Source organism: Budorcas taxicolor, chromosome 5 (assembly GCF_023091745.1).
Source record: "Budorcas taxicolor isolate Tak-1 chromosome 5, Takin1.1, whole genome shotgun sequence".
Taxonomy (NCBI): Eukaryota; Metazoa; Chordata; class Mammalia; order Artiodactyla; family Bovidae; genus Budorcas; species Budorcas taxicolor.
Window position 1 is genome coordinate 40,046,890 of NC_068914.1, and position 26,061 is coordinate 40,072,950.

The following is a 26,061-nucleotide window of genomic DNA, read 5'->3' on the forward strand; positions in this document are numbered from 1 at the left end:
CCAGTACCACAATTTGAAAGCATCAATTCTTGGGTGCTCAGCCTTTTTTGTGGTCCAACTCTCACATCTATACACGGAAAAATTATAGCTTTGATTGTACGGACCTTTGTCAGCAAAGTGATATCTTCGCTTTTTAATATGCTTTTTTTGGTTTATAATTTTTAAATGGCATATAAATGTTGTATGATCATTGTGGGAAAATAAGAAGAGGTAGAGAAGCAAAGGAAAAAGAAAGAAAACTACTCTAGTCCGTGAGAGAGAATTCCCGGGAACGGTTCCTCTTTATCCTGCTAGGCCTCTTCTTTTGCAGATAAACACATGTAAATATAACCTTCTCCACTGGGTGCTGTGGAGCTTGCCTTGGGTGCCCATGCTTCCTTCACGGACACTTTTGTCATTGTGTACAGAGCTCATTAGCACGCTAAGAGTCATGGTCAGTGATTTATCCCCCGTGGGTGCATGGGGAGATGCCAGGTGTTTGCTAGCCATGCCCTGGGCAGAAGAGTTAATGACTGTATTTGCTTTACTTTAAACAAAAAAGACCTATGAACTTGACAGGAGCACAGAAATAGACATTTATGTCTTACATCTATAAAGCTACTCATGTAGAATATATTGATGAATATTCGTTTTAATAATAGATCTTTATTTGAAAAGCAAGTTATTATAAAAATGCTTACATTTTATAAAATTTGGAAAATAATAAAAATTTAAGTCATAGCCTTCCCCTTCTCCACTTAAATGTGGGCTATGCTCACTCACCTGCAAAGGACAGAGTGTGGGAAGAGGGGACAAATCTGGCAAACACTGCCCCAGCAGGTGATCCAGGTCAGCATCAACAGCAGTAAACCGTGTGGGCGGTTATACCCTTGATGTGATGGGAGTGGCGTTTCTGTGATCTTCCTCTCCAAACACATAACCTCAGTCAGTTTAGGGAAAAACATTAGACAGATCCCAGCTGAGGTACATTCTAGAAAAATCCCTGCCCAGTACTTCTCACAACTGCCATGGTCATGAAAAAAGGGGAGTCTGAGAAACCGTTACTCTTAGAGGAGCCTGGAGAGACAGGGTGACAGTGTCACGTGGCGTCCTAAGTAGGGTCCTCAAGCAGGAAGAGGACATTAGATAAACAGTACGAAAATCTGAGCAAACTATGGGCTTCAGCTGATAATGACATATCACTATTGGTTCATTAATTGAACAAATAAACCAAAGTATGGAAGATGTTAACAGCTTGAAAGCTGGGTGAGTGGTATAAGAGAACTCTCCCATCTTTGCAACTTTTTGTAAATCATAAAATTTTTTAATCGTCTACCCAATTAAAAAAAATTTTAAGTTTAAATTCACATGATATATTTACAATCAGAATCTTTAAAATAAGAAAGAAAAAACAAATATGATTCTTGAGTACCAACCCTACAGGTTGTTGTTACTTTATCCAACTCCCATTAAGATTCTGCAAACTGCTGACTCCGCTGTTTAAAATAGAGTGAAAACTAACAAGCTGTCAGTTTTGTACAGCCCTTCCTGTACATACTTGCCATGAGTATCTTTCTCAAATTTGAGAGGCAGGAGGATTGTCAAGCTGTAGGATTTCCTATTTCTGCTATCTGAATTGAAACGCACAAGACATCCCCTTTAAATCTCCCCCGCCCCTTGAAATCTTCAGGTTGAGCTGAGGGACTATTTGGGATGTCCTTGGTGCTGTAGCCCCCACCCCTTCACTGAACTCTCTGAAGGAGGCGTTTGTGCCCTACTCATTTTTTTCTTATGATTTTTGGTGACAAGTACAATGAAAGAAGTATGTATCTTGTGGAAGTCCCTCATGAGGAGCTGGGTGGGTTTACAGGGCAGACTCTGTAGTGAATGAGTTCTTAGTTGTCCTCATTTTCTCCCCTCTTCCTGGTTCTTAGGGGTCCTAGTGTTTATAGTTCCACCGTGTGCTCCTGAATATGAATGACAGAGAACTTCTTCGGTTTCCCCTTCCCATCTTAGCTTTACAAGAGTTCTTAGGGGTAGGCAGATTGGAATTCTTTCCAAAAAGGTTGGAACTTTCCAGAAAACAGTGTTTAGCTGTTTCCAAGTAGACCAGGTATCCAACAAAAGCCGTATCCATACAACAATGTAGGGTATTTCCTGGCTTTTCCCAAGTCCATTGCTGTCCGTTGTGGAGTCCAAGGTCATACAGCTTACTGCACGACAGGCTAACAAGTCGAGACAAGTTGGTAGAGCAAGGAATAGCGACTTTATTCAGAAAACCAGCGGGTTGAGAAGACAGGCTAGAGTCCTAAAGATCCATCTTAACTAGAGTTGGAATTCAGGGTGTTCTAATACTGAAAGGTGAGGGAGGGGTGTTTGGCTGTTGTAAACTTGTTGGTGGGAATCCTTTGTCCTTGCACCGTCCGGGTTTGTCAGATCGTGACATTCCTGTAACCCTCCAACAAGATAAATGTTATTCTCTCTAATCGCTAAATGAATGGGGAAGTGTTGTATCATCAAACGTCAGAGCCTTGAGCATGGGCTGTCCTGTGTATGTCCCGCTGCAGGCAACATTGTTAACTTGTAGCAAAAGCAATAGGGTACAAAGGTTAAAGTAAAAGAAACAGTACCAATATGAAGTCAGATTAAGGAAATGGCACCCCACTCCAGTATTCTTAGAGAATCCCATGGACAGAGGAGCTTGGTAGGCTACAGTCCACGAGGTCACAAAGAGTCGGACACGACTGAGTGACTTCACGTTCACTCTCACACCTTAAGATACCAGCTCTTCAGCTTTGAAGGCCCTTCCTATGTCTGGCCCAGCCCTGCCCAGCGGGTCTGTCATACCTCCAGCTGATCTTTTAAGTTCACTGATTTTTAAAACTACGCTTACCCTGGTCTATGTGAATTTACCCTTTTCTCTGACGGCAGTCTTTGTCATTAATGTTTTAACTGAAGAGTCATACTTGTTTTGTACGTCTGCCGAATGAGCATATAGTAAGAAAGGATTCTTCTAGAATATGTGTGACTGCTCACTCGCCCCTCTTGCTATCAGCTGATGGTTCTATGGCAGTGGGGTTCTTTTTTCCAGTGGGCAGAGATGTCTGTCCACTCTGGTAGCTGGGGCCTGTGACTGTGCTGTATCTTTCTTTAGAAGACTTTTTATTTTGTATCGGGGTTTAGCCGATTAGCAGTGTTGTGATAGTGTCAGGTGAACAGCAAAGGGATTCAGCCATAGATAGACGTGTATCCATCCTGCCCCAAACTCCCCTCCCTTCTAGGCAGCGAGTTGGCCTATCTTGATGGAAAGAGCATAGACTGAAATCAGGCTCTTGGGTTTACATCCAAACTCAGTTTGGGGCAAATTCTTGAACTTCATTGTACCTCAGTGAATCATCTACAAAATGGGATCATTAAAAAAAAAAATCTAAAGAAAGGGCTTAGAGCAGTGCCTGTTACATTCTGTGCATTCTTGTCCTCCCAAGAGTTCTTAAATAAATGTAGGAGACTTTCCTCTGAAAAGGAACTATTATCCCCACCTCTGGTACAGCAGTTAAAGGGCAGTCTTTTAATTGTTAAAAGATGGGAAAAAAGTAGAGAGAACCAGATGGGAGAGTGGGCCCCAGGGAAAGGTATCTGGTGAAGTCTGCCACTCCATTCCAAACACAGTCACTTGAGTTTCACTAATGTGGCAGTTGTGGGCATGAGGATAATTTTACATATGAAATGAACCCCATGCCTGAGCGATGCATGGCTGCATTTGCTTTGAATTTCATGCCTGGTGGCTTCTTTTTTCCCCCCTCTTCTGGTTTTATACAGTCACTGAGGAGAATTAATAGGGAATTGAACACTATTATATTCATATGGGTGAACTGAGTACCACCTAACAATAATACTATTCTAAGATGCAAATTCCTCCTTTAGTGGGCACAGTCAGCTCAGTTCTTAACTTCAGTGCCTGGCCAGTGCCTCCACAGAGTTCCCACTGAGGTCCAGAGGGGCTCTTAGCAGGGAGGAATCACCCAGCTACAGCCGAGATTCAACCTGTGGGTTACGGTCATATGGGTTCCATGTGGCAGATGGGGTGGGGGGGCTGTGGCTGGAGAAACATACATACTGTGCTGGGGAGGTCACAGTTCCCGCCCACTGCAGCACCTTAGAGCTGTACGCTGGTTCATCGTGTCCATCCTTTGGCCTCAGGCGTGTCCTCAGTCAGCTGCTGAGGAGTAACGCTCTCATATTTCTCTTGGATGAGGTATTAATACTCTAATATTTCTGTATAGCTTGACCATGGTGGCAGTTAACTGGGAGAACTTCCTTGCATTTTGGTACTGGTGTGACAAGGAAGAATAAATCTGCCCCCATATTAGATTTTTTTCTTTTACTTTAACCTTAGTATACTATTGCTTTTGCTACAAATTAAGAATGGTACCTAAAGCCTGGAATATACAGGAGAGTCCATTCTGGAGGTGCTGATCTTTAAGGGTATTATACTTTCTTTTTCCTATGGAGATAAAAAGTTGCAGAAGAGAGAATAGCGTTTGTCTCACTGGAAGTCTACAGGAACATCATGATCTGACCTATGTGGATGGCTGTAAGAACAAAGGATTCTGAGCCCCGAGAAGCTTACAACTAACTGCACCTCTCCCTCACCTTGCATTTAAAAGTGCTTTTCTAAACCCCTTTGGGGGAGTTGAGGAATTTTTGAGCACAAGGCTCTCGTCTCCTTATGGCACTGCAGTAAACCTGTATTCCAAACTCAGAGTTTTGGATTGTTTGGCCGCACTGTGCTTAGGTCACATGAACTTATTTGTGGTAACACTGGTACAATAAAGTTGGAAATTAGGGTCTTTGGAACATTAGGTCTCAGAGTACCTGCTGCTGCTGCTAAGTCACTTCAGTTGTGTCCAACTCTGTGGACCCCATAGACAGCAGCCCACCAGGCTCCTCCATCCCTGGGATTCTCCAGGCAAGAACGCTGGAGAACACTGCCATTTCCTTCTCCACCTAGTAACTTATTAAAACCCACCTACCTGTATTTTTTGGGGCTCCAAAATCACTGCAGATGGTGACTGCAGCCATGAAATTAAAAGACGCTTACTCCTTGGAAGAAAAGTTATGACCAACGTAGATAGCATATTCAAAAGCAGAGACATTACTTTGCCAACAAAGGTCCATCTAGTCAAGGCTATGGTTTTTCCTGTGGTCATGTATGGATATGAGAGTTGGACTGTGAAGAAAGCTGAGCACTGAAGAATTGATGCTTTTGAACTGTGTTGGAGAAGACTCTTGAGAGTCCCTTGGACTGCAAGGAGATCAGTCCTGGGTGTTCTTTGGAAGGAATGATGCTAAAGCTGAAACTCTAATACTTTGGCCACCTCATGCAAAGAGTTGACTCACTGGAAAAGACTCTGATGCTGGGAGGGATTGGGGGCAGGAGGAGAAGGGGACAACAGAGGATGAGGTGACTAGATGGCATCACCGACTCGATGGACATGAGTTTAACTCCGGGAGTTGGTGATGGACAGGGAGGCCTGGCGTGCTGCAATTCATGGGGTCGCAAAGAGTGGGACACAACTGAGCGACTGAACTGAATTGAACTGAACCCTGTATTTGTTCAGATCCAAAATTAATTTCATTCTTTGTCCCACTTAAAAAATTAAAGGACAGCTGGACAGCTCCTCCCCTCAGCAATGACTGGCCCTCTCAGCTTTTATGCAGAAACCCTTTCTTGCTCTTGTAGTGTTTTCTTTCTCCTCCCCATTCTCATAGCGGATAATACTAAAATGTATACCTTATCAAAGGAACCCATCGGTATCTACCTTACTTCGCAAGTTACACTTTTTATTCAAGGCTTTCTTAAAATTGTGTCTCCTAAGATAGCATCCTTACATTCAGGAGAGGCTTGCTGTCTCATCTTTAAGTTGTGTTCATTTTACCGTGTATGAGTTGATTTTTACAATTTAAATCTTCACAGTAATGTCATCACCCTTGAGTTGTCTTTTTTTTTTTTTCACTTTTTATTTTGTACTGAAGTAATGCCAGTTAACAGCAGTGTGATAGTTTTAGGTGGACAAAAAGGGACTCAGCCATACACATACATGCATGCTTTCTCCCCCAGTCTCCTGCCCATCCAGGCTGCCACGTAACACTGAGCAGAGTTCCCTGTGCTGTACAGTAGGCGCTTGTTGGTTATCGTGTTAAACAGAGCAGCGCGTGCATGTCCATCCCCATCTCCCTAACCATCCCTGCTCCCCATCCTCCCTGCTGGCACCCGTAAGTTTGTTCACACTTGAGTTGCTTGACGTGAAGGAGCTCTAAAGCCAGACCGCCTAGGCTTGCATCCTGACCCAGTCACACGGGCTTCTGACTTTGAGCATGCCATTGACCTGTCAGCTTCAGTATTACTTTCTGTGAAATGGGAATACCTGCTCATACGTATGGAGATGAATGAGTTAATTTATATTAGGTATCCTTAATACTGTTATTTTCACTGTAATACACTGGATTTTTTAAGCTTCACTGATGCTTTGGTTAAATTTTGGTCAAAAGAGCCTTCATATAACCAAAAAGCATCATTTTCCTCATCAAATTTGATAACTTTAATCGATGAAACATTAGCAGGGAGTTTGAAGTTCCTTGAGGTTCTCTAATGATTCTTAATGTAAGTATCTGTGAAAGCAGGCCCTATTGTTTTCATCATTCATTCATTTATGAATTTGTCATTCCTTATTCATGTCTGTGTAACTCCTGGAACAGAGGAGGTGATTGAATAGTGGTTAGGAGGGGAAGATGACAGAAGATCCATCATAGGTAGATTAGACAGCAGTCACCTGCAGCCATAGGTTTAACCCAGAGAGGCAGTGAGCTGACAGTGAAATCATCAGCTGACTGTTGGAAAAGCACAGAACCATGAAAGGAAAGCTTTGCTGTGTGATGCACATGAGCAGTACTGACCAGTGCAGGGGGATGGGGCCCGACCTAGTCACCCGTGGTTCTGGTGGACTTGCTGGTGGCACCGTGACCAGGTAAGAAACCTCGTGAGGGAGAGGCGCAGGGCTTCTCTCACATGCTGGCCTCGGCAGCCTGGAGCGTTGGGAGCCTCGCCTCTTCAGTGCATGAGATGAACCCAGGACGTCTGCCGTCCAAGATTTGACAGTGCCTGGAAACAGCCTTTGGACTGAGGTTCTGCATAGCGCTTAAAAAAGAAAAAACAGCTCTTCCAAATTAGAATGTTTTCTTTTCTTTACTGAACAAAGTGCACCACAACGATGTGCTGAATCTCATTTCCTGCGCTGAAATGTTGTTAATCGATTTTTTTTTTAATCTGGCCTTTTATTTGGATGATATGTGGATTTTCATTCAGCTTTCCTACAGTCTTTTCACAGCTTCTCTTCTGCCAAGGAAGGATTTTATCTGAAGCAGTTTTATGGAAATCAGGTGCTTGGGATGAAGATGGGCCCCTTGGGTGCGGGGCTCATTGTCCTGTCCCACAGAGGGCGAGGCTCTTGTGATGCACATGAGCAGGCTGAGCAGTCCTGAAAGGGACCAGGTGTCATTTGAGGGTTACCTCGGCTCCCTCCTGGAGACACAGGGAGCACCTTTCCTGCGCTTCCCTTCATGATATGTGGAATGCCCTATGTAAAAGCTAGACAGAGTGCCCCAGTGTGCAGCAGAAGATAATTGTTTTTCCTTAGAAACACATCCAGGTAACCTGCTGTATTCCTTGGTGAAACTGAAGGCACGGAGAGATTCCTTAGAAAATAGCTACGGGGACTCAGAACTGGTGAGTCCAAAGGTGTGGTGGTTGTACACAGCAGAAAAGTCACCTCTCCTTGCATTCAGAAGCGTGTGTCTGCACTGCTATATTCAAAATGGATAGCCAACAGTATAAGCATAGCACATGGAACCCTCCTCAGTGTTATGTGCCAGCCTGGATGGGATGGGGGTTTGAGGGAGAATGGATTTATGTGTACGTATGGCTGAGACCCTTTGCTGTTCACCTAAAACAACCACAACGTTGTTAATCGGCTATATCCCAATACAAAATAAAAAGTTTGAAGTTTGGGAAGAAAAAGATAGTGTGTGTCTGTGAGAGATGGAGAAAAGAGTCAAAAACAAGTGTGGGGCATGGCTTGGAAAGATAGACGCAAAGGAAAAAAATGTTTTTCTTACTATAATTTGCCATCTTTGGTGGAAAGGGTAATATACACATTAAAAAAAAAATAATTCCTGATAGAAATTACTCAGTAAAATATTATATATGCCACTGCTTTCTTTAAAAGACTATCCTGAATGTAATGTAACCTCTGATTACAGATTAACTTTTTGAGACTAAAAGTATGAATCTCCTTCAGTTTGACTCAAGCTGTGTTGGGCTCAAAAATCAAAATGCCCATAATGCTGTTCATTTTATGTTTGCTCTCTTTTTGTTTTTCACTGAGTTTTTTGTCAGTAGGATTCCTGCCTTCAACTATAACGCTTTTCTCAGGTTATTGATGATACATGTATTATCTATATATATTTTGGAGTGGGGGGTTGGTGCTGAGGTTAAGAACGACCCAAGGTTATTAAGTAGGTAATAAGTAGGAAAGCTCAGATTCAGAAACTGATTATCAGGCTCTTTAGACTTATAGATGCTCATGCTAAGTCACTTCAGTCATGTCTGACTCCGTGTGATCCCATGGGCTGTAGCATGCCAGGCTCCCGTGCCCATGGAATTCTCCAGGCAAGAATACTGGAGAGAATTATAGATATTTAAGAATAAATGAATTTAGGGATGCTAGTTAAACTTGGCCATTTGTACATACATGTTCTCTCTCTCCCTCCCAAACACCACTAAAAAACTGATGGTGAAGGAGTACAAAAATGGCATAAAGCCACAGAGGAACAAACGAGGAAGGTGCCACGTAAGGCAAGGTATGCCAGAGTTAACTGATGAGCAGGACGGTCCTGCACTTGGAGGATGACTCCTCCCCCAGCGCTGGAGGTCAGTGTGTGGTGGGGACAGGCCATCAGAAGATAGTCTACTCCACAGAGCAGGTTGGTGGAGTGAGCTGTGGTGGAGCAGCCTTCAGAGAGCTTTGGGCTGCTTCTAAGATGCTGCTGTTGCTGCTGCTAAGTCACTTCAGTCGTGTCCGACTCTGTGTGACCCCATAGATGGCAGCCCACCAGGCTCCCCCGTCCCTGGGATTCTCCAGGCAAGAACACTGGAGTGGGTTGCCATTTCCTTCTCCAATGTATGAAAGTGAAAAGTAAAAGTGAAGTCGGTCAGTCGTGTCCGACTCTTCACAACCCCATGGACTGCAGCCCACCAGGCTCCTCTGTCCATGGGATTTGCCAGGCAAGAGTACTGCTTGAGTAAATGCCAGTGGTGACTGCTGCTGCCCTACCCAGGCTCTGGGATTGGGTCACCGCTGCATCCCATAGCCAAGGCTTCTCCCCAGTCATGGCCTCCCCACATCTACCTAAAAATATTAGAACTAATAAGTGAAGTCAGCAAAGGTTCAGAATACAAGATAATATACAGAGATCAGTTGCTTTTCCATAGATTAATAATGAACTACTGAAAGAGAGAGTTAAAATAACAATCCTGTCTAAAATTTCATCTGAAAGAATAAAATATTTAGGAGTAAACTTAACTCTGAAAACTATAAAATATTGATGAAGGAAATTGAAGATGATACAAAGAAATGGAAATTGAAGATGATACAAAGAAATGGAAAGATATCCTGTGCTCTTGGATTGGAAGGATTTTAAAATGGTCCTACTATCCGAAGCAGTCTACAGATCCAATGCAGTCTTTATCAGGATACCCATGATGTTTTTTGTAGAACTAGAACAGATAATTTTAAAATTCCTATGGATCCACAAAAATCCCTAAATTACCAAAACAATCTTGAGGAAAAAGGAACAAAGCTGGAGGTACCACCTCCCAGACATCAGATTATACTACAAAGTGATAGTAATCAAAACAGCATGATACAGGCACAAAAACAGACACAGATCAATGGAACAGAACAGAGAGCTGAGGAATAAGCCCACACATTTATGGTCAAATGTAGTTTATGATAAAGGAGGCAATATACAGTGGAGAAAAGACAGTCTTGTCAATAATTGGTGCTTGGAAGACTGGACAGCTGCATGTGAAAGAGTGAGATGAGAATGTTTCCTCACCATCTGCAAAAATAATTCAAAATGGATTCAAGACCTAAATCTTGCAGGCCATAAAGCTCATTGAAAAGAAAACAGGCTGAACACTCTTTGACATAAGTCATAGCAGTATTTTTTTGAACCTGTCTCCTGAGGCAAAAGAAATGATAGCAAATATAATCAAGTGGAACTGAGTTAAACTTAAAAGCTTTTGCAAAAGAACCCGTTGACAAAACTAAAAAACATTCTACCATATGTGAGAAAGTATCTGTAAATGATGACCAACAAGGGGTTAATAATGAAAACGTATAAATACCTCACCCAACTCAATATCACAAAACAAACAGCCCAGTCAGAAAATGGGCAGAAGACCTGAACAGACATTTTCCCAAAGAAGAAATACAGATGGGTAATCAGCACGTGAAAAAATGCTCAACATCACTAATTGTTAGAGAAGTCAAGGTAACAATGATAGATGACCACACACTAGTCAGAATGGCCATCACCTAAAAGTCCACAAATGGGATATGTTGGTGAGCGTGTGGATTAAAAGGGAACCCTGCTACACTGTCGGTGGGAATGCAGATTGATACAGCCAGTATGGAGAATAGTATAGAGGTTCCTCAAGAAACCAAAAATAGAGTTGCCATGGGATCCTGCAGTCCCAGTCCTGGGCATATACCTGAAGAAAACTATAGTTCAAAAAGATACCTGCACCCCAGTGGTCATAGTAACACTGTTCACAATAGCCGAGACGTGGAAACAACCTACGTGTTCATCAGCAGATGAATGGATAAAGAAAGGGTACATTCTTTATTATTCAGCCATAAAAAAGAATGAAACACCGCCATCTGTGGCAGTGTGATTGTGCTTGAAGTATATTATGTTTAGTGAAATAAGTCAGAGAAAGACAAGTAATTATTGATTGGTATGTAGAATCTAAAAAATAAAACAACTGGATATATATAGCAGAACAGACTCACAGATTCAGAAAACAAGCTAGTGGTAACCAGTGAGGGGAGGAAAGGGTAGAGGGTCAGGGTAGGGGATGAAGAGATGTGGGCTGTTTGGGATGAAATAGATAAGCAACAAGGATATATTGTACAGCACAGGGAATTATAGCCATTATTTTATATATAACTGTTAATAGAATAAAGTCTATGAAAATACTGAATCACTATGCTGTATGCCTGAAATGAACATAATATGGTAAATTAGCTATACTTTTTTTTGAAAAAGAAGTTGAAAGCATATGGAATCTTCCTGGACCAGGGATTGAACCTATGTCCCCTGCATTGGCAGGTGAATTCTTAACCCCTGGACCACCAGGGAAGCCTCTGACTTTCTTTTGATTCATGTTCACAGGTTTTATCAAATGCCTACCAAGAAACTGATCTGAGCATTTTTGCAAGTAATTCTTGAAATATGTTCTTAATGCATCAGGCTGTTGATAAATAACTCATTGTTGGTAAATAATTCATTTTTTGCAATGTATTTTTAATTTATTAGTTAATTATTTATTCGTTTTTAGTTTCCCTGGAGTTGTGCATGTTTGTAACAGTTAAGCAGACTGTTACCAGTACATAATTTACAAGGTTGAGGTATCCATGAAAAACAGAGACTCACTTCCTATTGTATAAGCCCAGGACCGAGGCAGTAATTCACCTTTTTAGTCCCTGAAATAGGGGACTTGCTGCTTCCAGTCCTGACTGGTTCAGAAGGAAAGTCTGTCAGTGTTTATCTCATTTGGTTGCAAGTAAAAAGTAAATGGTCTGCCTTTGAAGATGTAGCCAGTGTTCATTAGTGGCTTTGGATAATGTTTTCCTTGAGTGATACTGTTTTTCTTTGTTGAACTTAACCTGTTTTCTACTTTATGAATAACATTCCTTATTCCTTCAGAAATTACTGCGGCAGAAGATGTTAGCATAACCCAAAGAGTTTGGAATACCTGTGGCTTTTTTCAAGCTTACAAACATGTGATAGAGCATGTGTCTTTTTAACTGAAAACTATACATCAGAAAGATTGGCCCAAACCACTAAGGTGACATTGAAAAGGGATAAAAGTAGAAAAGGGGGAGGTTATTAAAGTGATTTTGCATACAGGGTGAAAAAAACCAGCTTTGTAAGTGCGCACCTTGGAGAATGGACTGGGCAGCAGTTCATTAAGAAGTAAATGAATAACACCTGGGGCTTTGCATGGAGCGCTCACTTTGCATGGATTGTTGGTATGAAGGTTTGCTAAGACAGAGAAGCAGCATGAATAAACATGGGGGTAATTGCACCCTCCGTGTTGTATGGGTTGGACCACATCTGAGTGTTGTGTTAAGTCTGGGTCCTTGCAGAAGAAGACACTTAAAAAGTGTGGTTGGAGTGAAGCTTTTATACTTTTTTCAGCAGAGCTCACTTATGCATCCAGAAGGGCTTCTCCCAGAGCTGAGCTTGCCGTCACTGGCAGCGTTCTGGAATATATGCTTCATGACGGGGGAGTTTTTCTGGGTTGTGACCCCACGGCCAGGACCATGTCTGGCACACAAGTGTTCTGTGAGTGAGAGACTAATGATCATCTCTTAGGAAGAATGTCCTTGGAGGTCCCTATGCTAGCTGCCTCATAGTCACCTACCAGGCGGGCACTCAACCCAGTGCTTTGTGCCATTCTAGAGCACTGCATGGTGGGGTGGGGCGGGGGATGGAAGGGGGTCCAGGAGGGGGCAGACATATGTATACCTGTGGCTGATTCATGTTGATGTATGGCAGAGACCAACGCAATATTGTGAAGCAAGTGTCCTCTTGCAATAAACAAGAAAAGTGCATTTAAGTTGGAGACAAAAAAATTGATCGCATTTGTGGGAAATCCTGCACCAGAGACCCTGGTGCATCTTCTGGACTAGATACACAAGTTGCAAAATCCCCGTCCTCTCCCTGCTTCCTTCTTCTCATGCCTCCACTTTCTCCATCACAGAGCATCAGAACTACTTTGGAATCGATGAGAGCCTCGGCCCTGTGGCAGTCAGTGTCCGGAGGGAGAAGGTGGAAGACCCCAAGGAGAAGGAAGGGCCCCAGTTCAACTACCGAGTGGTTTTCAGGACAAGTGAGGTACTGGGCGCTCGTGGCGTCTGCCCTGGGCTGGACCTCTGGTCACTGCTTGGGTTGTTTCCCACAGTGTGTTGCTTTTATTGTCAATGTTGATCACACCAGTTAAGATGACTGAAAGGGCTTACACTGTTTGGTTCCGAGTGAAAGATTTGCAAACTTGTGAGGGATGTTAAGTGGCAGTGATTTTACTGTCATCTCACAGGACAGAAAGGATAAAGTCATCAAAATGCAAGGTTCTTGAGCATAAGGCAGAGGACAAATCTGAACTATATGATTCAGGTCAAAATTGAAAAACAACTTTAGAATCAAATGCAGAAAACCAGGAAGCCATCCATGAGTTGAGTGTTGGCTGAGCTTGTCTGTGGCTCCAGGAGCTCTGTGGACCCACACTTCCTCCCACCAGCAACCAGGTTACTCCTGGTTGCTTTGAGTGAAAAATACGGCTGTTACACAGATGACTGAGGCACGTAGATGGGAATGTTGATTTATGTAAAGAACCAGATCTGATTTGCACTTTAGTTTTTATCCTCTTGACCATTGTAATTAGATGGGAATGTGTTGGTCACACAGTCCTGAATGTGTATTTTGGCGACTCCCGGATCTGAGTTCAGAGAGCCCCTCGAAGACTTTGCCCAAGCCTAGTACTTGGTGTCTACTTGCCTGGGCCCAGGTTCTGGGCCATAAGTAGGAGAAAAAAGCCCTCTCTGAAGATGGCATAATTTAAGCTGGATCTGTGCCATCCAGGTCAGTAGCCGCTAACTACAGGTGGCTATTTGAATTGAAGGGGATTGAGTAAGAAATATGGCTCCGCTGCCACACCTGTAACAGGTCACGCACTTCACAGCCACTTGGGGGATGATGGCTCCCAGGCCAGCCAGTGCAGCGGGGGGACGATCTCATCACTGCAGAAAGTTTTGTTGGACAGCGTGCCCTGGGCACTGTGCAGATGCTAAGCACCACTGCTACCTCCATTACCGCGGCTGCTTTGTAGCAAGAGTGCAGGGTGGGGTGGGATGGGGTGAGGGCCAGGCCTCTAGGCTGGCAGTGCTGCTGGGTTCCTTTCTCGGCACATTAGACCCGGGATTAGATTTGCTGTGTCAGAACGGTGACTCCATGAGGACATGTCCCAGATAGGAAGGAAGAGCCTTCTTGGACCTGAGTCACTTGCCCCTAGGGGTCTCAGAGTGGCCCCACCCAGCCTCAGGAATTGTCAGCAGTGGGAAGTTAAATAGAAGAACATGAAGAGTAGAAGACAGAAAAAAATAAGAAAACAAATAAAAAGGAAAAATACAAAAAAAAAAAAAAAAAAACAAAAACGAAAAGAGTAGAAGAAAAGAAGATGATGGACCGTGGGAGAAAGGAAAGGGAAGGGAAGGAGGAGGAGGTGGCCGTGACTGGCCCAGCCCTGCGGCTCCTGGCTCGGCAGCACTGTTGGCTCTGATTGTGGGGGGTGTGTCTTTATGTCTCCCTGGTGGGGCAGTGCCCCCTCCTCCTCATGCCTTGGGCACATCTGGTTATGTCAGCCGCACCCAGCTCCTTCCTGACTTCTGTATACCTCTGTGTAAAGACTGACGAAGGTTGAATCTGCTTCTTCAGACTGAGAACTGTAGTCTCCTGTACTCAAGAGCCTTCTCTTTCTTCCTCTTTTTTTTAAGGCAATTGAAACATTATGCTTTAAAGAGTCGAGGTTAACTGCAGTGTGTGCTATTTTGCCCCATAGCTGACGACGCTGAGAGGAGCAATTTTGGAAGATGCCATACCCTCTACCGCCAGGCATGGGACTGCACGTGGGCTCCCGCTCAAAGAAGTTCTGGAATACGTCATTCCTGAGCTCAGCATCCAGTGCCTGAGGCAAGCCTCCAGCTCACCCAAGGTCTCAGAGCAACTGCTCAAGCTCGATGAGCAAGGGGTGTGTATCATGTATGAGACTGAAGTGTCTGACAGTTGGTGTCCATGGTCCTGAATGTTTCCGAATTTTCCCATCCATCTCCCTTTTAAGATTATTTATTTTTAACGCCTTAAAGCGCTTTCTCTCCAGTTGTTCCCAAATGTGCCTCTATTGCTAGTTATGATGCCTTTATTATTAAGTAATGCATCTCCTGCTGAGTTGTGACTTGCATTGTTTTTTTAAAAGATGATTGTGTACTTGTTCTCTTTTTAAAATTACGTATTTATTTTTGACTGCGTTGGTCTTTGTTGCTACACGGGTTTTCTCTAGTTGTGGCCAGCAGGGACTACTCTCTGGTTGTGTGTGATGACTTCTCATTTTGGTGGCTTCTCGTTGCATTCAGAGCACAGGCTATAGGCGCAAAGGCTTCAGTAGTTAACGTATGTGGGCGCAGTAGCTGTGGCTCGCAAGTTCTGGAGCACAGGCTCAGGAGTTGTGGCTTAGAGGCTTAGTTGCTCTGCAGCATGTGGAATCTTATTGCCCAGACTAGAGACTGAACCTCTGTCCTCTCCTTTGGTAGGTGGATCCTTAATCACTAGACCACCAGGGAAGTCTGTGACGTGCATTATTTTTATCAAGGTCTGGTATGTCCCAGCCAGCAGGAGCAGATCTGATTCCTGACTGTTAGAGATCGCCGGTGTCCTTTCCCCAGGGTTTTTGTAGTTGATGTTGTTGTTTTTCAATTTATTTATTTCATTTGTTTATTTGGCTATGCCTGGTCTTAGCTGCAGAATGTGGGTCTGTGATGTGGCATGTGGGATCTAGCTCCCTGACCAGGGGTCAAACCTAGGCCCTCTGTGTTGAGAGCATGGAGTCTTAGCTGCTGGGCCACCCGGGAAGTCCATCCCCCGGGTTTAAAGGACTCACATTGGACCTTTCCCTCAACTAACATTTATTGTTGTTTACTGTGTGCAAAGCATCAGGATTACATATGGCAGTGAACAGCATGCATCAGGAGAATCGAGAAGCTAAGACCTGGTCCTTACTCTCGGGGAGGTCGCTATGACAGAGCACAAAGGCCCTTGCAAGGCAGAATGTGGCCGTGGTGGGTTTGAAGGGGCCGAAGTGCAGTGTGTTCTAGGGAAAGAGATTTGAGTAGAATTCCAACAGGGAGATATGAGTACTTAGCTCTTTTAGAAACTATGACTCTTTTCTTTTCAAGGAAAGGGCGCACGCAGGGAAGCTGAGAGTTAAAACGACGACAGTAAGCGTAGAAGAGTGAGTGCTGGGCTGAGGCTTGTGCGCTTGGTATGGGAGGCAGGAGGAAGCATTGAAGGTTTTCGAGTGGGACATGACATGCTGGTAGTTGTCCTTAGGAAGATTATTCTGGTAGAAGGGAATTGGACAGTCAGGTGAAGTAGAGCTTCATGGTGGCCTGGAGCCCATGGTGTGAATCACACAATAATCAGTTATGTGATTATTGACATCATCCGGGAGACAGTGATGGACAGGATGTAGATGCTGGCCCAGAAGATGGAAAGAGGTCTTTTAACTTCAGATGTAAGATAATTTGTAGGCAAAACGGAGAGGTAGGTGCCCAACTGTATGCAATTTGTTTTAAATGAGTGGATTTCTGTTTAAGTCCCTCATGGCTTAAACAGTTAAGAACCTGCCTGGAATGCCAGAGACCTGGGCCAGGAAGATCCCCTGGAGAAGGACATGGCAACCCACTCCAGTGTCCTTGCCTAGAGAATCCCATGAACTGAGGAGCCTGGCGGGCTACAGTCCATGGGATCGCAAAGAGTTGGACATAACTAAGCGACTGGCGCTTTTCACTTTTCTTTCACCTGGTTTAAACAGAAGAAAAAGACAATTGTGATGTTGTTCCAGAAGTTTCCAAGGAAAATACTTTGGCACATTTTGGAGGGAAGATGTGGTGTTTCCTGGCTGACCCAGTAACACTCATTGTGTTGTATTGGTGGAGTGTTTGATACTCTTGGATGGCTGGAAGTCTAAAAGAGATGAAGTTGTAATTATTCTAGCAAATCAACACTGCATTCTCAGCCAGAGGAAGCAGACACCATGATATTCAGAATGGATAATCCTGAGATCTGCCTTTCTCAACATTGAGGCCTGACATATTGAAACCAACAACTAAACCCAAGTAGTTGACTTCTAAAATTGCACAGAAGTGTTCACCATGATTATCGCTAGTAAACTGTGTGGTATGTAATGGCCGTGAGGCAGCTGAGAAAATCCTGTTGTCATGGAGGGGCAGAGCAGGTGTGTTGCTGCTGGTCTGGGGACTCAGGGTTCAGGTGGGCTTGGTGTGAAGCATTTGTCACCGAGCCAGACTTGGGTCCGCTTGCCTGCACAGAGTCAAGCCAGGTTGTGGTGAAGGTGAGTGCAGTGTTTATTTTAAGGAAACCAGTGCATCCTATAGTTCCAATTATATGTTTCGAGTGCTTTTTTTTTTTGAGATTATATTTATTTGACTCTGCTACAATATGATGTCTTGACTTCCCACAACTCTTAATGATATCTAAAGGTATCTTAGTGGTATCTTATCTCATCTTCTAGTTTCTAAAGGGTCTTTAAAAGTTACAGTCATCAGTTGGGGTGTTTGAGAGTTTCTTCCAGTTAGTGCTGTTCTTACCCACTTTCCTAATAGAAAAGCTGCCCAGGGAGGGAATGGGCCAATTTTTATGTTACTATTCTTAAGGGGTTTTAATCTCAAAAAATTAGTTACAAAGGATAGATTGTTGTTTTCTGCCTTCTTGGAGTTTGGAATCTATTCATGGTTTGACACTGAGTTTATCTGCTCTGTACAAGAGATGCTGTAATAGTGAGAGGTATGGTAGGTCCCAGGTCATTCATTCCATTCTTTACATTTGATAAGATGTGTTCAGCAGGAAGACTCCGTGCCACGGAGAGTAATAAAGAAAGTAATACTGAGCAGCACCTGAAAGTTTTGTTACTTTATGTACATAAATTCATCCACTTCTAAGATCCTTTTTTTTTAAGACTCTCCTAGTTTTTCTAACAAGTGAGTTCATAAGATTATATACATTGACTTTTTAAAAAAATTGGAGTATAGTTAGAATGTTGTATTAGTTTCAGATGTACAGTAGAGTGATTCAGTCATACATATATATTATATATGTGTGTATGTTCTTTTTACTGTAGATTATTATGGGATATTGAGTAGAGCTCCCTGGCTGTACAGTAGGTCCTTGTTTTTTATCTTTTTTACATAGTGTGTATGAAGTCACTTCAGTTGTGTCCAGCCCTTGGTGATGCTATGGACTTAGGCCCTCCAGGCTCCTCTGTCCATGGGATTCTCCAGGCAAGAATACTGGAGTGTGTTGCCGTGCCCTCCCCCCAGGGGATCTTCCTGACCCAGAAATTGAACCCATGTGTCTTATGTGGATTGGTAGGCAGATTCTTTACCGCTTGTGCCACCTGAGAAGACCATATATAGTAGTGTGTTATGTTAATGCAAAAGTCTTAATTTGTACCTCCCCGCCAGGTTGACTTTGTAAAAAAAATAATTCAGGTTGGTTATGACAGCTTACTGACTTAGAATATTTTGGCATCTTTGGATTCGTTTGTTCTTAAGCCAACTGCCCCTCCAGATATATGTTCACTCATGCACCAGGTTTGCTTGAAAGGAAATCAAAACGGTCTGAACACATGAGACTACAACTTAGAACAGGTGGTTGAGTTTAGAAAGTGCAGTGGCAGGACTTTCCTGCACACTTGAATTTATTTTCAAGGCCATTCTGAGACTTTGTCTTTTGCTACCTTCCTTTAAATTTTCTGGTCAATAATTACAGAGTTTCTGGCCTTGGGTATAGAGCGTGCGGTCTTGATCCATTCTCAGGGGGCTGGGGATCGTCTGCCTGTCTATGCAAGGTCTGTGTGTTCAGCCCTGGACACGGAAGCAGTATAGAGTTTTGACAAGTGGGTGTTTTTAGTTTTTGATTGTGGTGATGCCCGAGGTTCCTGGTTCCCTGAGGTTCCCCCCAGGACTGTGAGCATGGTGCAGTTCGCTTCAGAACAGTTAAGGAGGGTCAGTGGGAGTGAAGGTGTGGTTAAAGGTGACCTCAAGTGTAGGTGTAGAGGCCTTAGAGACGAAGCTTGTTCCAAGAGAGTTGGGGGTTTTAGTTCATGGAGAGCTGAGGCCTGACCTCCCCTTGGAATCGTGCCAGCTTTCTGATAAACCGTGGGTGGGAGGGGTCAGCCTTCGTATATTGCATTGCTGTTGATTTCATGAGGTTACTGAGAGACAGAGAGCTGTGTCTTCCTCCACACAACGTCCCATTCTGTTCTTTTATTGGACTTGCGCTACACTGGCCACTGGTTAATTCTCAGTCGCTGGAGATAATTATGTTTCCAAAGTCCCATCTTGCATCCTCTCCTACTGGCACACAGGTCACAGAGGACAAGCCGGTGAGTGTGTGTCGGGGGGCGGAGGCCCAAGTGGTGTGTGTGTGTGTGTGTGTGAGAGGGCATCTCCACTGGAGCAGAGTTCTGGGGGATGGGAAGGACACCTGGGGACTTTGAAGCCTCTCCTAGCCACATCCATGGGCCCAGGACTTCTTGGATGAAAGGCGAATCCTCTTCCCAGTTGGGATGTAGACACGCTCGTTTGTCCGGAAGCTGGAAGAAAGGATATGTGAGCGGATAGCCCTGCACTCAGCGCAGAAGCCCTGAGGGGGTTCAGTTATCTGGGTATTTGACCTCAGCTGAGGCTTCCCTCATGGCTCAGCTGGTAAAGAATCTGCCTGCAATGCAGGAGACCTGGGTTCAATCCCTGCGTTGGGAAGATCCCCTGGAGAAGGGAATGGCTACCCACTCCACTCCAGTATTCTGGCCTGGAGAATTCCATGAACTGTATAGTCCATGGGGTCACAAACAGTCAGACAAAACTCAGCGACTTTCACTATTAACTATTCTTGAGTCACAAAAGCATCATGTCCACAAGGGTAGGGACTGGAGAGAAAATATGTGTGTCCAGAGAGGGCCCTGCTTCAGCCACCGGGGCCACCCCAGCCCCCAACCCTGGGACCAGAGATGGCTTTGCGCCGGGCCTGCTCCCCAGAGGTTGCTGCTGGAGATGGTGGGGCACCCTGGGACAAGCCACAGGTGTGGGAGGGCACGGAGAAGGCGGGGTGGTGCTGGAGGAGGTGACAGGGCTCCAGGGGAGTAGTGAGCAGGGTGGGGAGCAGCCCTGGGACAGTGAGCTCCTAGGATGCAGTTGACGGTGCAGCCACCCCTGCTGGGTGCAGAGGAGCTGGGGGTGCGGGAGTGTGTGGTCCTGGGGATGCTGGGTATGCACGCCTGCTAATCACACCACAGAATTTCAGGGGGACTCGCTGTAAGGCTGGGGCCAGACAGCTGGAGAGGGCAGAAGAGAAGTCGAAACATCACAGCTCTGAGGAGGTGGAGAGTCGTCCGGGGGTCACGCTAGAGAACTAACCCAGATTCTGACAGTCACCAACGTCATCACATCGGCGGTGACACTTGTCAGTCCCAAGTGTTTCCTAAAGTACTTTAAGGTCCTGCAATGTCTTCCGAATCACTCAGAACAATGAGTGTTCATAGTGAAATAGTACAAGGCGTTTGTCTTATACTTATTTTTTTTTTAGGATGATGGTCCCTTTGCAATAAATGTGGTGTCTCTTTTGTCTCGTTACTTGAGTTGATCAGAAACGTCTATTCCTCACTCCCTGGGTGCATGGAAGTGTGTTTTGTCTCGATGTTACTAAAGACCTAGTAAGTAAATGTTAGTCGCTCAGTCATGTCTGGCTCTCTGCCAGGCTCCTCTGTCCGTGGGATTCTCTAGGCGAGGGTACTGGAGTGGGGAGCCATTCCCTCCTCCAGGGGGTCTTCCCGACCCAGGGATTGAACCCACGTCTCCTGCATTGCTGGCGGAGTCTTCACTGTCTGAGCCACCGGGGAATCAGCACAGTTCGTAGTGCTAGCAGCTTAAACCCAGCATCTCACAGGCCCACACTCGGAGCCTGGAGCCGTGTCCTCACGGTGTGATTTGGGTGATTTGCGCAGACAGGAACATCAGGCCCGTGTGCTGTCTCCCTCTCCCTCCCCCGAGCCCCAGGAGCCATCCCCGTAGGTGGGCAGGTCAGATGGTGAACAGGGAGTCATCGCTTTGGCTCCGCCCCTCCCGCGTAGCTCTCAGTCAGGGCACAGCACGTGTACCGGTGCTCAGCTGCCTGCTCAGCTCTGAGCGGCCGCAGCACCTCCACTGAGATGCCTAGCAGACGTATCCTTCCCTTTCTTGGATTGTAAGTGTCATAGGTCACTCGGATGAGACTGCTGCCATCACTGTGCTACTCGAGAGAAATTAGTACCATTTTGCCCTATTTTACTGATACAGTCAGCTCTGAGTTTTGATTAAAGGCTCTGTTTTACAGTTTGGTAATAAAAGTGAACAGTGCTGTGGACAGATGCCTTTAGGGAATTGGGAGGGCTGATAATTCGTCAGTCTTTGAGGCTCAGATTGCTGCTCGTAGGATAAAGTGCCCTGCTTTTGTGTTTGATGGGTAGTTCCTCTTTAGGGAAAATTAAAAAGCTGTAAAGGTGGATCCCATGTCTTCCCTGCCTTAGGAGGAAGTAGTGTGGTAGCTTCCATCATGGCACGGATGGACAGAGAGACAGAATCATAGCAGGAACCCTTCAGTTGCTATTAAAGTTCTTTACGGTCTATTGTATACTTAGCATATGTTTTCAAGATAGTCAAAAATGTAGAAATGACTGTAATGGCTCAGCCAGAGTTACTTTTGTGGAAATAAGACATTATTCTATCAATATACATGGATCACAATTTTCAGTGGGAGTCTTTCCTCCCCAGACCTTAATTTGAGTTGTTTTTTCCATTACAATCTTTCATATTTCCATGAATGTTCAAATAATGACAACAAAAAAACATTAAGAACCAGAGAGGGAAAACTTCTGAAAATATACAGCTTTTTTTTTTCTTTCTAACTTTGAAGATAATGCTATTTACTATACAGAGGGTATAAGATGTTTCCACAACTCTATTTTTAAATAAATGTTTGAACCTAGCTGTCTGTTTTGGAAACCTGCAAACTCCCATGTAGGCAAGGCCATTCACTGTATTTCTTAGGTTGTCTGACATTTCTCCAGCTGTTATTTTCAGGTCTCTGGATTTGTTATGAATTTGTAGGGTTTTGCAGAATGACAGTTGATTACTTTTTTTAGCTTCTGGAAATTGTCCTGGCATGCTTTCCTGTGAACAGAATTCTCAGCTCCTATAATTTTAATTTTGCTGAAGTTAGCTTGTGTGATGCTTTTTAATTTTTTAAATTTATTTTATGTTTTATATTGGAGTATGGGCTTCCCTGGTGGCTCAGACGGTAAAGAATCTGCCTGCAATGAGGGAGACCCTGGTTCATTCCATGGGTCAGGAAGATCCCCTGGAGAAGGGAATAGTACCTGCTGTACTATTCTTGCCTGAAAAATCCCATGGACAGAGGAGCCCGGCGGGCTGTGTCGGACGAGACTGAGCGACTAACAACGTAGCTGATTTGCAATATTGTGTTAGTTTCAGGTGTACACATCTGATACTTTTTGCCAAGTAATTTACCTTTCTCCCCCATTTCAGCTGAGCTTTCAGCACAAGATCGGGATTCTGTACTGCAAAGCTGGCCAGAGTACCGAAGAGGAAATGTATAACAACGAGACGGCAGGTCCAGCTTTTGAAGAATTCCTTGATCTGCTGGGCCAGAGAGTGCGGCTGAAAGGATTTAGTAAATATCGAGCTCAGCTGGACAATAAAAGTAAGCTTCAGACTTGGGTGTCTGCACAAATTTAATTCCTCAAAGGTAGGCACACCGCAGATGTCTAAGTGAGTGGTCCTGTGCCCTCCTGTTCCTGACCCCAGCAGCGGCTGAGCCGGCTTACTGGGGATGGAGTTGTGATTTCCTCAGATGAGCAGGGGGGCTTCCCTGGTAGCTCAGGTGGTAAAGTATCCATCTGCAATGCAGGAGACCTGGGTTCAATCCCTGGGTTGGGAAAATCCCCTGGAGAAGGGAATGGCTACCCACTCCAGTATTCTTGCCTGGAGAATTCCATGGACAGAGGAGCGGGGTGGGCTACAGTTCATGGGGAACCAAAGTTGGACACGACTGAGCAACTAAGCACACCCATGTACTCAGATGAGCAAGGAAAGCACATTTCTCAAGGGCATTGTGTCTGACATAATCTCAAAAAGTCAATTCTTCTTCCTTTGTAACAAGAGCAGAGATCCCCCAGTATTCTGTGAAGAATCCTTTAGTATGTTCTTTTTTCTTCTCGCCTCACCTCTGTGTTCCACCCTGTCCCACTGCAGCTTGACCAAACCTTGCATTCATTTCTGAAACGTCTAAATATTTCCACATCCATGCAGGCCATGCTTGCAGCCTTATCTTGCTCATAGCCTTTCTCATGGTATTACCTGGGGAGCTGAAGCTCTGATTAAAAAGCTGACACATCCTGTTTTCCAAGGACCTTAGTCAGATTCTCCCAAGCAGGGCACCTATGGGTTCCCTCCTATGTGTGAATTTGTCTTATCTCTCCATTTCGATAATCCTGTTCCTTATGGTCCTCATAAACTCTAAATATTCAGCCTTTGGATCTGTGTTGTGACTTAGTTGCTCTCAACACACCTGAAAATACCAGGTAGGGTAATTTTGTGTATTTGGGGAAATTCTGCCTATTGTCAAGCAGTGATTTGCTTGCCCTTTTACTGAAGAGTGAGTAAAAGGTGGGTCTGTGAGGGCATCCAGCCCTCTAGGAGGGGTCAGTGGGAACCTGTCCTGGGGGAGCGTCAGCCAGGATTGGAACCAAGGCCCTGGGGCCCAGGGCTCACCTTGCGACCATCAACGACACGTGCCTACAACAGAGCGGTGCCGCGCTTCCTGTGCCTGGCTTGTCATCAGTTCTGGGGTTTAAAAAAAAAAAGTTACCTGGAAGATAATTGCTTTACAAGGCTGTGTTGGTTTCCGCCATGCGACAGTGTGGATCAGCCATAAGTATCCCTATGTTGAGCCTCCCCACCGCTTGAGCGCCTCCCGTCCCACCTTTCTAGGTCATCGCAGAGGACAGGGTTGAGCTCGCGGTGCTGTGCAGCAGCTTCCCGGCAGCTGTCTGTCCACACGTGTGCTCTCAGTCGTATCTGACTTGTTTTTGACCCCATGGACTGTAGCCCGCCAGGCTCCTCTGCCCACGGGATTCTCCAGGCAAGAGTACTGGAGTGGGTTGCCATTTCCTCCTCCAGGGGATCTTCCTGACCCAGGGACTGAACCTGAGTTTCCTGCTTGGCAGGCAGATTCTTGACCACACATCATTGTGTATATATGACAGTGCTACTTTATCAGTTCGTCCTCACCTCTCTTCTCACTGTGTCAACAAGTCCATTCTCTATGTCTCCGTTCCTTCCCTGCAAACAGATTCATCAGTACTATTCTTCTAGATTCCATTTACACGTGCTTATATGCAGTATTTGTTTTTCTGTTTTTGAAAGTGACACTTAGAGGATAGATCACAATATCTGGAGAAAAGTTGGCTCACGTACAAGGCCCTGTGTGTCATGTCAAGGTTGGAGCTTGACTATCAAGTTGAATGTGTTTGCTCATGCCTCAGAAATGTAAAGATTAGAAACTAATATATGACACCTATTGTGAGTGTCCACTGCTTTTAAGAAAGCTCATTGAGGCCTTTTCTGAATTTTCTTTCTTTTTTCTCTGCCAAGCTCCCCTTACCTACAGACTACCATACAACCGCTAAGCATGCTGCCCTTAGGGATGCCTTCCTGAAGAATGAGCTCATTCTTCATGGGCTCATTGCTGCTCTGCATGTCTGCTGTCCTTCTGCTGTGGGAGGGGTGAGGGGACATTTTAAAAGCTCCTGATGTATACATTGCATAAAACTACAGCGTAGATAGTGCAAATACATTTTTTTCCCCTTTGTACAGAATTGACATCAGCTTTGAGTTTTTATGACCTAGGAGATATCTTTAATACATTACAGATGTCATGCTAATCATGTTAGCTCAAGGAAATAAGAACAAAATTTTGACATGTTGATTCATATTTTTATGAGCAAGGTGTTCTATGAGAGACAAAGAAATCATGGCACGTCTTCCCTTTAGAGGAACTTTCTAACAGTTGTGTTTCATAGAATGGTCAGATGAAAGTTACACCTTTTATGCAATGGGCAAGAAAATCTTAAGTTCAGGAGAATTGTGTTTAATTTTTTAATGTTTATTTATTTATTTTTGTCTGCGCTGGGTCTTAGTTGTTGCATGTGGGGTTGGCAGATGGGCATCTCGAGTTGTTGCCAGTGGGCTTAGTTGCCCAGAGGCATGTGGGATCTCAGTTCTCCAACCAGGGATTGAACCCACGTCCCCTGCATTGGAAGGTGGATTCCTAACCAGTGGAACCACCAGGGAAGTCCCCCACTGTTTCCGTTTTAACTGTGCCTGCTGCAGGACCTTAGTAAAATCTGGGCCATATTTTATTCACAAAGAGAATTCAGAGTATTTGGGCTAGAGTGTCTGAGATGTCCCCTCCAGCTTTAAAATGAGCCGTTTCTCTCTTGAGTACAGAATGACATGGGGTAGGCACAGAAGGGCCATGAGCTGCTGAGTTGCTTTGCTGAGCTGTAGAATACAGACCCCAGGCTGTGGCCACCTTTCTTTAGTTAGGTGCAGAGATAAAACCGAAGACTGCCACAGATGACCCTTTATCTCTTTTTTAGTAGAAGTATTTGCGGCAAACCCCACCAAACTTGTGAGTTTACCTTTTCCATTGCCATACTGATAGCTGAGATGAAAACTTTAAAAATGCTTAATTTCTGAAATTCATCCTTTAGTATGGGCATATTCATCCTTTAGTATGAGATAGACAAGCTAAGACCACATTTTT

The 26,061-nt window shown here is 44.5% G+C and overlaps 1 protein-coding gene across 6 annotated transcripts in view; it reads left to right on the top strand.

The window, feature by feature from the left end:
- SIPA1L2 (signal induced proliferation associated 1 like 2) overlaps nt 1-26,061 on the top strand; it is a 135,418-nt gene that overhangs the window by 26,509 nt on the left and 82,848 nt on the right. For all 6 annotated transcript variants that reach the window (XR_008199332.1, XM_052639382.1, XM_052639385.1 and 3 more), the window contains exons 3-5: nt 13,091-13,224; nt 14,945-15,133; nt 22,761-22,935. Coding sequence is in view for 5 of the 6 variants with exons in the window: in XM_052639382.1 (XP_052495342.1) it covers nt 13,091-13,224; nt 14,945-15,133; nt 22,761-22,935 (498 nt within the window). In the remaining variant the exon portion in view is untranslated. The remainder of the gene's footprint in view (nt 1-13,090; nt 13,225-14,944; nt 15,134-22,760; nt 22,936-26,061) is intronic.